At 46.9% G+C, this 13,805-nt stretch overlaps 2 protein-coding genes across 4 annotated transcripts; one reads left to right on the top strand and one right to left on the bottom strand.

Annotated features, from left to right (window-relative positions):
- Positions 1-1,077: 1,077 nt before the first annotated feature.
- Positions 1,078-9,307, bottom strand: TEX51 (testis expressed 51). Of its 3 annotated transcripts, XM_053362040.1 has the most exons (8): positions 9,080-9,307; positions 7,362-7,445; positions 4,446-4,520; positions 4,109-4,198; positions 3,897-3,914; positions 2,840-2,929; positions 2,002-2,068; positions 1,078-1,340 (listed from the first exon to the last, which is right to left on the bottom strand). In XM_053362040.1, the coding sequence occupies exons 3-8, from the start codon at positions 4,507-4,509 to the stop codon at positions 1,100-1,102; spliced, it is 570 nt and encodes a 189-aa protein (XP_053218015.1). In that variant the 5' UTR covers positions 4,510-4,520; positions 7,362-7,445; positions 9,080-9,307; the 3' UTR covers positions 1,078-1,099. The 3 variants fall into 3 exon arrangements, with proteins under 3 accessions (XP_053218015.1, XP_053218016.1, XP_053218013.1); XM_053362041.1 differs by lacking the exons at positions 7,362-7,445; positions 9,080-9,307 and adding an exon at positions 6,684-6,755; XM_053362038.1 differs by lacking the exons at positions 7,362-7,445; positions 9,080-9,307 and adding an exon at positions 6,408-6,673.
- Positions 6,835-12,099, top strand: IZUMO3 (IZUMO family member 3). The gene is made up of 7 exons (XM_053362042.1): positions 6,835-7,083; positions 7,178-7,255; positions 9,104-9,193; positions 9,919-9,936; positions 10,068-10,148; positions 10,395-10,485; positions 11,913-12,099. Exons 1-7 carry the CDS (start codon positions 6,858-6,860, stop codon positions 11,968-11,970), a joined length of 642 nt encoding a protein of 213 aa, XP_053218017.1. The 5' UTR covers positions 6,835-6,857; the 3' UTR covers positions 11,971-12,099.
- Positions 12,100-13,805: the final 1,706 nt, after the last annotated feature.

Raw genomic sequence — 13,805 nt, 5'->3', positions numbered from 1 at the left:
AGAAGGTCAGCAGTTCGAATCCCCGTGACGGGGTGAGCTCCCATTGCTCGGTCCCTACTCCTGCCAACCTAGCAGTTCAAAGGCACGAAGTGCAAATAGATAAAGAGGTACCACTCTGGTGGGAAGGTAAATGGTGTTTCTGTGTGCTGCTCTGGTTCACCAGAATCAGCTTAGTCATGCTGGCCACATGACCCGGAGGTTGTACTCTAGTTCCCTTGGCCAGTAAAGCGAGATGAGCGCCACAACCCCAGATGAGTCTGTGACTGGACCGAACGGTCAGGAGTCCCTTTACCTTTAATAAGGTCAGACCACATATTATTAGCCTATCTGAGTCACAGAGGGGCTGGTGGATTTTGAGGTATGAACTTGCAACCTTATGGCTCACAAATCCTTAACAGCTACTTTACAGCAGTTCTCGGATATAAACTTGCTGGCTGCAGGAAGAGGAAGTCCGCATCACTCAAGCTACACCCAATGCTTGGAACGTTGAATCATTCACAAGTCATTGTGTATCTTGTATCTATAACCATGGCTTCCACTCACCAGAGAGCAAGTCTGCCGTTAACTCTGCACACCCCTCCATCCACTCTGTGCCATAACTTGCTTGTTTCCGCTCCTGCCTTTTGACTTAACCCAGTGAATGTATAAGCAAGCTGAGTTTGTAATCAGTTTTGGGTTGGGTTGGTTTAGGAAAAAATGGGCTATATCAGTACTGCCCCAAAGATGGTTGATAGCCTTGAATAATCAACCTTAGGTATCCAACCAGCCCCCACTTCTTGATGGAAAGACCTTGGAGGTGGGGCCTCAAGACTAGACAGGATACGTGGGGTTTGCTTTGGGCCAAGTGTACACATGCGATTTAAGGTTTGGTTCACATGTACATGTTCCTTGCTGGACTTCTCCTCGGTAGCTGGATGTGTGAGCTGTCCCCATTGAAATCTGGGGTGGACATTGGAAGATCTGTTTTGACTGGTGGTTCTGTTTAATCCCTCATTTGCACATGCATGGCTGTCTTTGGTGCTGTGGTCATCGCTTCATGCCCTAAGAGGAAGTGATGTTGCAAGCACAGACCTGATGGAAAATCACCATCAGAAACTATTTAATCAAAGGGTGGAGGGCTTGGGATGGTGAATTCTGGAGGGTTTGGAACATTAGCATATGCTGGGACATCAGCATGTGCTGGGACATTAGCATATATGGGGGTGCTTGGAACTTCTGCATATATTGGATTGGCATCCGCCTTCTCTGAACTATCAGAGCTCCACTCAGAACTCTCTGAGCTGTCCTCATCTCCTGAAGACTTGTCTTTTCCTTGCTCCTTCTGTTTGCGACGGCGATACCTGTGGTTAAAGAGAGGAACTCCCTTAAGAGCATGGCAAGACATCTGTTTTAGCTTTGCTGCTCGTTCCCAGGCAGCCAGCAAAAGCTGATGGAATAATAATAATATTAATTTTAATTAATTAATAAGTGCTTCCAACGTTCAAAGGGTTTTGCATACATTATCTCCTGAGGAAAGAGGCTCAAGCTGTCTTGCCAGGTGACTTCAGCTTGATCCATCCCACACATTTCAAGCACATGGCTTCCCCCAGAGAATCCTGGCAACAAGCTGTGTGAGGGGTAAACCAAAGTTCCCAGAACCCTTTGGGGGAAGGCATGTGCTTGAAAGGAACGGCATGGATGTGACCTTCATGGTATGGAATAGGTTTGAACAAGGGCTTTTTTGAGTCCTTGGCTCATTCCCCTAAGCCAGGGGTGGAGAACCTGTGGACAACAATTCCCAACATTCCTCTGGGCTCTCAGTGATGCTGGATGCAGCTGATGGGAGTAACCAAGATCCAAAATATTTGGAGGGCCACATTTACCCATCCATACTTTTGATGCTATGCTAAGACTCTGCAGTGTAGCCCAGTTCTCCCTGCCCTGGAGTTGAGCTACGGTTTTGCAAAAATAAAAATAAATAAATTATACGTATCCACAAAGACTAAATATTCATGGACTTACCACCATGCTGCTCCTATACCAAGCAAGAGCAGAAGTGGCACCAGCACTGCTGCAATAACATTGGGCCCTGTACAAAAGGAACAGGATAACATTTTTGAGAAGGCAGAAGTCTTGAGAGACCAAGGTGGGACCATGGTGAAGCTCTGCATCAACAGCATCCTAAGGGCGTTTGTAGCCAAAAACAGGTTCACTGACTGCGCTTGGACAAAGAAAACCACCAGAAAACCGGCAAGTACCGTTTTTGCATGAAGGTAAGGATTATTGCATGAAGAGATGCGGGTGGCACTGTGGGTTAAACCACAGAGCCTAGGACTTGCCGATCAGAAGGTTGGCGGTTTGAATCCCCGCGATGGGGTGAGCTCCCGTTGCTCGGTCCCTGCTCCTGCCAACCTAGCAGTTCAAAAGCATGTCAAAGTGCAAGTAGATAAATAGGTACTGCTCCGGCAAGAAGGTAAACGGCGTTTCTGTGCGCTGCTCTGGTTCACCAGAAGCGGCTTAGTCATGCTGGCCACATGACCCGGAAGCTGTACGCCGGCTCCCTCAGCCAATAAAGCAAGATGAGCGCCGCAACCCCAGAGTCGGCCACGACTGGACCTAATGGTCAGGGGTCCCTTTACCCTTTAAGGATTATTAATATTGATACATACCCCGATGTCTACATGATAGCTACAGAGCAAATTAGACAAAAGAGTAAAGGAGATGGGCCCCAATTGGGGTGTTCAAGGCTCCAGCTGAAGCGCCCCAGGCCACCTTGGCTCTCCTTTTGTACTGACATGTACAGAGAGTAGTGTGACTGGAGGGAGACGTTAAGGGAGAGAGGTATAGAAAGACAAGTTACCTGCACATACAAAGGGGTCAAGGCAGGAAACTTTGATAAGCTGGCAGTTTGAACACTGTGCCACTTCGTAGGGTCGGAACCGGGACTTAGCTGTGGAAATATCAGGGAAAAGGGGATTCCATTAGACAATAACATCTTCTGAACATTGTGCCAATCTCTTGTTGATTCAGATGTCATGCCAAGCTATGGTTTGTTGTGATGTCTGGACCAAATCAAGTCAGCAGATTATGATTTGAGAATGACCATCAAACCAGGAGCTGAAACGTATGAAACCTAAGGTTTGGTGTCACATATGAACCAACAAACCATGGTTTGGAATGTTGATCCAGTCCTGGAAGCTGCTACTTCAGATAGCGCCTAGGTGTTCTTCAGGGGACAGCAAGAAACTACCCAAATAATGGTTTCCATTATTTGGAATTATTCCAGGCAGAGGGCCTTCTCGGTAGTGGCACCCACCCTGTGGAACACCCTCCCAAAGGAGGTCAAAGAGAACAACTACTACCAGACTTTTAGACGACATCTGAAGGCAGCCCTGTTTAGGGAAGCTTTTCATGTTTGAGGCATTACTGTATTTTAATATTGTGTTGGAAGCCGCCCAAAGTGGCTGGGGAAACCCAACCAGATGGGTGAGGTATAAAATAATTATTTTCTTTCTTTCTTTCTTTCTTTCCCTGCACGTGTGGACATGGTGGTTTCAAATCTAAGTGTGTGGTTAGTGAAAATCATGGTTTGGTGATATGCCTGAACCAACTCAAGGGCACAAAACTGGCAATGAATTTAAATACCAGTAAAGTCTCCTCTTTGACTTCACAAGCACTAACACAGGTAAGAGTGCCAACCTGCATTTACACACACAATCCTTGGGTGAGATTTTCATTTATTCCTGATCTGGTTACTGCCTTCTTTTTCCTGGGGCTGTGAGGAATGGATATCCACCATTTATAACTGGCATCACACACAAACACACACACACAGATATAATGGACACTTTTAAAAAAAAGCAGCAGACACCATATGGCCAGACAGATGCCCCTCTAGTTTGGACAGACGGACTCACCACAGGAAAGGCTGCAGACTGTGGATATAAAAGAGAAAAACAAAGGCATGAGCACTAGAGAAAGGTGATCCCTCCCCACTCACAGGACTCCATGGCCCTATCTTGCCCTACCCAACAGGTCACCTCCAAAACCCTGTCACCTCCATGATGTGTGGGCCACGTTCTCCTCAGCTGTCTGCCTCCGACCAGAGGTTCTGCCCTCAAGTACTTACCTTCCTTCACAAAGGCCTTAGATGCCTCTTCCAATCGCTTGACAAAATTCTTCTTTTCCTCCTCTGCCTCCCTCATAAGGCTGCCATGATCTGTAGGGAAAGAGAAATGGGTCGATCGAAGCCAAGGCTTTTGAGTGCAGCAGAAGGGATAGTGCCTGATCAATTGCCTGGTTAATTGGGGCCACCAAGGGGTGGAATGAGAGAAGGAGGGTTTGGGGGTATTTTGTGTTTGCGTGTGTGGGTTAGGAGCTACTGCAATGGCAATCAATGGCTCCCTGACATAGTTGTGCTGCAGGCAAGTCTGGAAGGAAGAGGACGACAAGCTAACAACAACTACCTTTCCCACTCCTCTTGATAATCTGTTCAAGGTGGAGAAAGAGAGTTCCAGCCTCACGCTCCATATGTTCCCGTTCTGCAGAGGAAACAAACCAAAACAATGATGCCTGAATCTTTCCTAATTCTCCATTTTGAACACACCGTCCCACACGGTGGAACCTAAGTTGGTGTTCTTTGAATGCTTCAGCCATCCTGGCCTTTAGGACTGAGAAAGGGTGAGGGCAACCGGGCGTGCAGGTGAGGCAGTTGAGGAAGAAACATACCCCTAACTGCAGGAACCCTTTCTACATGCATGCTGTCTGCTAAGGACCTGTGTGTGTGCCTGGGATCCCTGAGCATCCCTGAATATTTTGGGGCTGCTTCTGTGACACTCCCAGTTTAATCAGGGAAGCCACCAGGCCAGGTAGGTGTTGGCTTTGCCTCCTGCTGAGACGGCACCCTGGAATATGTTAAAATATTTCCCCAAGGGTGCAGGTTCCAATGGGAAAGCGGCAATGGTAGCTCATCTGCCATTCCCAATCTTGTTGAGGAGCCCCGGGGAGGCCCCTGAGCAACCCCGACAGTTCTTAAGGACACTGTTTTCATGTGCTGTAAATGACACCACATGGAGTTGCTGCACGCAGGAGGCCCATGCGCATTCTTACAGCTTGTGGGAGGGAAAGTGGGTGCCAAGTCTGCAATGGTGTATGGGTTCCATATGGAAGTTTGCACCCCCAAAACTCCAACCACAAACATGCTTCCAATAAGAAAATCCTGTCGGACTGTGCTGTTTTAAAGGATGGGCTTTAATAATGGCTCTTACTGTATATTTGTAGCATCTGATGGCATTTCGTAAGCCACTTCTAGGTGTTGTAAAAAATGTTAAGCCGTGTATGAATTACCCAAATGAAAATAATGAAATAGATTGCTGCACACAGGGTGTTGTATAGGGGCGCTTTACAAAATGGAGCAGATGGCTTCAACTTGTCTTCATAATCCATTCCACCCACTGCTATAACTTCAGCCTCCTCTCCCCTCGCCAGATGATATTCTGCTGCCCAACTCTTCCTGCTCACTGCAGCCAGTGACAACCAAGAAATCTATGTGGGTGAATTTAATCGGAGCAGAGTTGCATATAATTATGCTCAACAAGACCATGGGCTCTTTGGTTCCTTGGACCAGGGATGGGGAAACCTGTAACCCCTCCCCCACAACACTGATGGGCTACAACTCCCAGCGATCATAACCATTGGCAACACAGGCTGGGGATGATGATGCGAGTTGGTTGGAGCCCAATAACATCTAGAGGGCCACAGATTCCCTATGGCAAGCAGAGGTGACACCTGTTCTCTTCAGCCATTTGAGTCATTAGCAAAATCAGCAAAACTTTGTACTTTTCAGGGTATTATTACACTGCAGCTGTGCTTCTTCAGACCCAGAATGGCCTCTGTCTTGGATTTCTGACTGGTCAGAAGCCTAGCCTACTTCGCCGGGGGAGTTGTAGGGGGTTAAACACGGAGCGAGAGAACCATGTACTCCACCTTGAGCTCCTTGGAGAAAATAAATGCAATACAGTGGTACCTCTGGTTACGTACTTAATTCGTTCCGGAGGTCCGTTCTTAACCTGAAACTGTTCTTAACCTGAAGCACCACTTTAGCTAATGGGGTCTCCCGCTCCTGCCACGCCGCCACTGCGCGATTTCTGTTCTCATCCTGAAGCAAAGTTCTTAACCTGAGGTACTATTTCTGGGTTAGCGGAGTCTGTAACCTGAAGCGTATGTAACCTGAAGCGTATGTAACCCGAGGTACCACTGTACTGTAATTAAAGGCTTTCCACCCACTCAAGATTGTAAAATAAAATAAAATGGGGAGCTGGATAATGTGCCATTTGGAGGTTCAGAAACGGGGACCTTTTGCATCTCCATGGAGAAGCTCCTCCCTAGTATCTCATGGACATTGCTTGCGCCTTCTCTTAATTCTGTACCCAAATAGTGTCTGCCATAGGCGGCGAGGTCTTCAGCGCTGCCTATGAAAAGCTTCCCCAAGTTTTTGGTGGCCTCTGAGTCCTGCCCAAGCAGCAAATAGGAGTCGTAGCCAAAGTAGACAATGGCATCTGGCCAGCAACGGAGGCATGTGCCTGCCAGCTGCACAGGCAGGGACCAGGCCAGCCAGCCGAGCAGCGATATCCTGGCCATAGGAACCAGGACAAAGGAGCCCCTTCCTGCTTAGGGTAGTGCTTGTTCCGAGCCAAGATCCTCACCTGCTTCTTACATCACTTCCTGTTGTAGCATCACAGAGACTAGCGCCAAAGCACCGTCTATTTACTCTCTCTCTCCTTGGCAACGTTTCCGTGTGTCATGGAGATGGTTGCCTTTCCAGTGGTTCCTGACTTCACGGAAGAGTTTTCACCAGCTGCAGTGTAGGGGAAGAGGCAATGGCACCCCAGTTCCTGCTGGTGTTCCCCCTTTTGCTCTTCTCTCTCCAAGCGGTGGCTGGTTGCCTTCAGTGTGACCGCCGCTTCTTGGATTCTGTGGCAACCTTGCTGCTGGAAATGCTCCCAGCAGACCTTCCTGACCGAGACGCCCTCATACAACGGCACATCCAGGCCTTTGCTGACCTGCACGGCACCTTCCTCCGAAAGATGCACGAGCGAGTGCTGGGTGCGAACTGAGCAGAGAAGTGTCGGCAGGGCTGTAACATCTGGGGCGGGGTGGAAAAGGGTTGAGGTTACAGCCACAAATGTCTCTCTTGCAGATGTCCGAGGAGTGATGTCTATCAAATCAGATGTTATTAGTCAGTTGAGGGACATCAAGAGCAGCAAAACCTGGAAAGGTGAGCTGGGGGAAAGGAGAGAAGGAGCTGTGGGGATGGGATTGCATTTGGGATTGGGTTGTAGGTTAGAAATTTGGTGCAGTTTCTGCCGAAATGTGTACTTAACCTATTTTACGCCTACGAAAACACAGCTGTCCCCCCAAATTCGCACTTCTCCAAATCTTGAAAAGCAGCTCGCCAGCCAAATAATCTGTGGGAAGACACATAGGCTAGGGTTAATTTTGCCTGTTAATAATAATAATAATAAATTTATACCCCACCCATCTGGCTGGGTTTCCCCAGCCACTCTGGGTGGCTCCCAACAGAAAATTAAAAGCACAATAAAACATCAAACATTAAAAACTTTCCTAAACAGAGCTGCCTTCAGATGTCTTCTAAAAGTCAGATAGTTGTTTATTTCCTTGACATCTGATGGGAGGGTGTTCCTCGTGAATGCATATATTAGTGAAAATAGCATACCGAAATGCATTCTATATGGGGAAATTGCTTTGCCAAAATGTTTATGTGAGGCAAAACAGCACACAAAAATGGGTGTATGCTGAGGAGGTGGGAATCACACTAAAATGCTGAGAAATTTTCTGGAGGACTTTAAAAAAAAAAAGCAAACTGATATGGAAATGTGGAAAAATGAGAAACTGAGAGAAACTAAAATGGACAAATTTCCCCAGTCCTACTTACGGTAAACGCTGAATCTCATAAAGCTATTCCATCACCATAGGGAGTGGGGTGGGGAGACCACCCAAATATTTAGGTGGTTCTCCTAAGCTCACGGTCTAACTCAAGTCCCAAGCCTGGCACTATGGGTCCTCATATACCGTATTTTTTGCACCATAACACTCATTTTTTTCCTCCTAAAAAGTAAGGGGAAATGTCTGTGCGTGTTATGGAGGGAATGCCTACGGGTGGCATGCCTACGGATTTTCCTCCTCTAAAAACTACGTGCATGTTATGGTCGGGTGCGTGTTATAGAGCGAAAAATATGGTAACTCCTCTTTTTTATATATATAAAATTTTTATTGGTTTTTCAACATATAATATAAGACATTACAAACAACAATACACAAACAAACAAACATATAAACATGTATAATTTCATAGTCTTTTTTTCTTATACCCAATTTCAACGACTTCCCCATGCCTCCCTTTTCTGCATCCCAGTTTTAAACTTTTTCAGCAACCCCTGATCTAAATTACTTATAAATTCCTTTCTTTAACCCTTTTCTTTCCTCTTGTCCAATCATTTATCGCTGCAAATCTGCTATGCTTTACCCATGACATTTTAACACTCACTAATTTTGCAACAATACGGTAACTCCTCTTTGTGTTTGCTAAGGCCCCTGCCCCCTAATTTTATCTATTTATTGCTGTTTAGGGTGTACGTGTTTTACTTTGTGGGGGAGGGATTCTGAACATTGCCAGTTTTTGTGTGTGAAATGGTTATTTTTGGTGCCCCAACTGCTCCTTCCATTTCCAAAGGAAATGGGTCCAAAAAGGTTGGGGACCCCTGATTTGATCCCAGACCTAAAGCAGGTCTGCAGCTCAATGGCAGAGATCCATTTTTGCAGGTGAAAGATCCCGGGCTCAGTCCCCCGCTTCTCCAGGAAGGGCTTGGGGGGGAGAGACTCTTGCCTGAAACCCAGATAAGCCACTGATGGAAGTCCACAAAGCCAGGATTGATATTTTAGTGGCAGAATTAATTCCAAGTATATTCCTAACCCTAATCCCAAATATAACATGTGAGAGGTCAGGTTTTTATGTGCTGTGCAGCTTTGCCAGGCTAAAATTCTAACCCAGCATCTTAGGAATTATCTCCCTCTAACAAACCTTAAGCTCGGTTTCCTTCCTCAGGCGTCTTCCTGTGGCAACTCTCCCTGTATCAGCTCCGGGTATCTCTGCGAAGGCGCCTGCAGCAGTCGCTGGAGAAATTTGCCGACCTCGGTACCAGTCGGGAAGGGAAACCAGGGCAGTTAAAGGCACCAGCACCTCTTATTCTAACCCACTGCCCTGACCTTCACTTCCCCCTTTATCCGGGAATCCTGGGGTCAGGGTTGGGGCTCAGGGTGGGCCAGGGGTGCCCTCTCCCTATGTATAAAATACCGCTACTGGCAGTCTTGTTCTTAACCTGAAGCACCACTTTAGCTAATGGGGCCTCCTGCTGCTGCTGCGCCGCCAGAGCACGATTTCTGTTCTCAATCTGAAGCAAAGTTCTTAACCTGAAGCACTATTTCTGGGTTAGCGGAGTATGTAACCTGAAGGGTATGTAACCTGAGGTACCACTGTAAACGGCTAAATACAGAGCGATAACAAACGCAAGAATAATTACTGTGTAACAAATTCCTGCATTAAACATCATCAGTTCAGTGAGGTCTGCAGATGGGGGAGCAAGAAAAGAGCAGGTGACTTGCTGCGCCAGACGTAGATTTAAAATATACATATTTGTATTTTGGGCAGAACGTGCTCACTTGGAGGAAGAACTTCGTTATAAAAGGGGGAACTGAATTGCTGTGGCACTGGTAGGCAGAGGTGGGTTATGACGTGCCAAACTTCGAGTTGATTGCTTGCACGTAATTGTTAATTGCATGCCAGCTAAGTGAGACTCCCTCTGCCTGGGTTTTAGGTCTCTAAACCAGGCCTCTCTCTTTTCTTCCACCCTCACCCTTCAGCTTGTTCTGAGGATTGCAGTAAGTATCAGACTCCCTCCCCCATCAGAGCCCTTCCTCCGCCCCCCCAAGTTGCCCACACAGCCTCCTGGACTGGAACCGGATGCACCAGCGAGGCCCCCCAGATCCCTGCCTTGTTCCTCCCTCTGCAGCGGTGACTGAGGGCCCTGTCCTGGACTGCTGGACCTGCTTACGTATCGCCACCCAATGTTTTGATGGAGAGCTCTGTGGAGGTAAGACCGAGGCGGGTGGGGGGCTTCCAGCTTCTGCCTTCTGTTCCCAAACTTGTGCACAAAGTGGCCATTGCTACCTCCACTCTTGGCTGTTACGAATTGGTTCCCAACACGTGTTGTAACTCTCGTTTCCTGCTCCCATTTGAAAGCCACCATTTGGGTGGCTGGACCAGGGAGCAAGATAAGAGAGGGTTGCTCATCCCAGCCAACGCAAGAGGCTAAAAGGATGTTTCTGTTGCCCCCTAGTGGAAGACAGACGCCTTGCAGAATATAATGAAGTTGTTCTTTACCTCTTCTTTGTTTGCGAGTCTGTGTTGGTGACCTCAGTTGTTCTTGTGTGAGTAAATGGCTCTGCAGAGTTCCCTCCCTTTCCCGTAGAATCCGAGAGTCCAAACTTTCAGGTTTCCTGACCGGCATTCGCCTTCCTTCGCAAAGAAGCCACTGGGCACCAACCCTATTGTGGTACACAGGACCATCATTCTCGCATCCTAAGGAACCCAGGAGTTCTTGCTGCCAGCTGCTCCCATTCACTTGACCCACCTCTGTCGACTCTGTCGATTGAACCTGGGACTGCCTGCAACCCATAGAGCTTACTGAAGCTACTACTGAACTGTGGCCCTTCAAAGGAGTGCAAGCATAGAATGTGGTGTGGAATTTAGATTTCTGAGAACATTGGCTGCCTTTTTTTCCCATAAATCTACCGTATTTTTCGCTCTATAAGACGCACCTGACCATAAGACGCACATAGTTTTTAGAGGAGGAAAACAAGGAAAAAAATATGCTGAATCAAATGTTGTTGAAGAGGCTTTGCACGGCTATTCCTGAAGCCAGAACAGCAAGAGGGATTGCTGCACAGCTCTCCCTCTTGCTGTTCTGGCTTCAGCGATAGCTGTGCAGCCTGCATTCGCTCCATAAGACGCACACACATTTCCCCTTACTTTTTACGAGGGGAAAAGTGTGTCTTATAGAGCAAAAAATACGGTAGTTTCTGGACCTCAAGGTTCCAGAGTAAATCTCCTACCCATTTCTATTACCCCTCCTTTCTTGCCACCAGATTTCCAAAAGATTTTGAAAACTTGATTGAAGAACACAGGATGACATTCAAATCCAAGCAGAGTTAATACATGCTTAATTTCTGCTTTCTGTTTATCTAGGAAAGTTAGTTGACTGGGGTTGTCCGTCCCCCCCCCCCCCCGTGTGTGCAGGTATTTGCATATATAGAGGATTCCAGAAAGTAGACCTGAGTTTAAATTCATGTCCAGAGATGGAGGAGGGGGCAGTTCTCAAAATAAAATATGCAGCCATGTGAGATTGGAGAATGTTGAAATTGTAGCAAGAAGCAGCAAAAGGGGGGGCAAGTCTTTAGCCTTTCTCTCTGATGTGTGATTTGTGTTGCAGGGAGTTCAAATGCAGAGGAGCGTTTAAGGCTGTGAACAGACCATGCATTTAAAGCACTTGACTCCCCCCCCCCCAATATATTGAGAAGTGTAGTTTACCCTTCACAGAACTACAATTCCCAGCATCCTTAACCTACATTTTGTTGGATTTTTTTGGGTGGGGGAAGAAGTCATGAGATTTAAATGTGCACACCCTCAAAAAGAGAAATGGCATCTCCCACCTGCAGTCTGAAGTGATATAGTTTGCTCCACCATCTCAGCATTCTGCCACCTCATTCTGCCTCCAAGTGTAGACCAGGCCCCATTCCGGACCCAGAAGACCCAGGAGTTTCTTCGCCTCCACTAACCACACTTCCCACACTTCCAGGTACTGGGTGTGCATCAAGCACAAGAAACAGATGCTGCGAAAAGCACTGCGCCTTTAGGGTGCTAGAGGCTGCTGGACCCTTCCAGGACCCCCTCATCTGTGAGCTTCTGCTGGTTAGAACAAATACAAATTTTACACTTGGAATAAAAGAACATCTTTGCTTCTTATTTCATAGAGTTGGAAGGGACCCCGAGGGTCATCTAGTCAAACCCCCTGCAATGCTGTGATCTCAGCTAAAGCATCTATGACAGATGGCCGTCCCTCTGCTTAAAAACCTCCAAGGAAGGAGAGTCCACCATCTCTTGTGGGAGTCTGTTCCACCTCTTACTGTCAGAAAGTTCTTCCTGATGTTTAGTCGAAATTTCCTTTCTTGTAACTTTAATCCACTGGTTTGGGCCCTAGCCTCCAGAGCAGGAAGAAACAAGTTTGCTCCATCTTCCATGTGAGTGACGGCTCTTTAGATATTTGAAGATGGCTACAATATCTCCTCTCAGTCTCCTCTTTTTCAGGTTAAACATACCCAGCTCCCTCAACTGTTTCTCATAAGGCTTGGTTTCCAGGCCCTTGATCATCTCAGTCACCTTCCTCTGCACAGGGGACAGAGAATAGAGAGTTGGGAGCCCTGTGGTGGATTTTAGGAAGATCTGGGAGGGCAGGCAGACTGTCTAGACCAGAGCTTTCCAAACTTTTCATGTTGCTGTGACACACTTTTTAGACATGCATCATTTTGCAACACAATACCGTATTTTTCAGTGTATAAGACTGTAAAAGATGTACAGTCCCCATGTATAAGACGACCCCTATTTTTTTTTTAACCCAAATTTAAGAAATGTTGTTTAGCTTTTTGGGGGTGGGAAAGGTCACTTCCACCAGTCACTCACCTGCCTGCCTGCCACTGCCAATCACTTGCCACAGCCACTGCCGATCGCACACCTCGCGGCAGCCGTCAGTTGTCTGCCCGCTCGATGCCACCACCAACCCACCCGCCCACTTGCCACAGCCACCAATCACCTGCCCACCTCGCCACAACTGCCAATTGCCTGTCCAATTGCCACACCCACAGCCAATCACTAGCAGGCCTTGCAGCAGCCACCAATCACCTGCCCAATCGCCGCTGCCAATCTGCTGCTTGCCGCTGCCATTAATCACACATCCCCCCCTCTACATTCACTATCCATGTATAAGACAACACCCAATGTTTGCCTTTTTTTTTTAGCAAAAAGCACCGTCTTATACATGAACAAAATATGGTAATTCAGTTTTACTAGGAAAGTGGAGGTTAAACTAACCCCCTTCCAGCCCCATGAAGAGCACGGGTAGCATTTGCACGACACACTTACGCACTGCAGTCGACACATTAACGCATCATAATACAGTTTGGAAAGCTCTGGTCTAGACAGTAAGGATGGATCAATCAAGCTTCTCACTTCTCCAGTCTTAAATTCAGTTCTCCATATTTCCACGGCAATTTGCAACTTAACAAAAAAAACCCCAAAACTCTTGAAAATTCATCAGTGTCTTAGTTTAAATTTCCCCTGGTAAAAACTTTCTTGTATGCAGTTTTGACTAATGCACATATTTTTGTAAGCATCAAAAGCATATGATGCATTTGTGTTTGTTTGTTTCCACTAACATTTCCCCTTAATATAATGTATTTTTTTTACATATCGTTTGGCTGCAAATTTGGTGAAGTTCAAATTTCAAAGGGCAGGTGTCTGTTCCAGTTCACGTATTGGTTCAGGAAGTATTAACTGGGTAGCTTCTCATTAAAATGAAAAAAAATTGAATTCCACCTTCATGCCCACTAAACACCTTGGTCTGTGGGCTGGAGGGAATGAGGAAGACTTTATTAAAGCCAGATATTTGCAGTCCAAAAAGAGAGGACAGAAACAG

The sequence above is a fragment of the Podarcis raffonei genome, chromosome 13, assembly GCF_027172205.1.
Source record: "Podarcis raffonei isolate rPodRaf1 chromosome 13, rPodRaf1.pri, whole genome shotgun sequence".
Lineage (NCBI taxonomy): Eukaryota > Metazoa > Chordata > Lepidosauria > Squamata > Lacertidae > Podarcis > Podarcis raffonei.
This window is presented reverse-complemented; position numbering and strand designations above follow the sequence as displayed.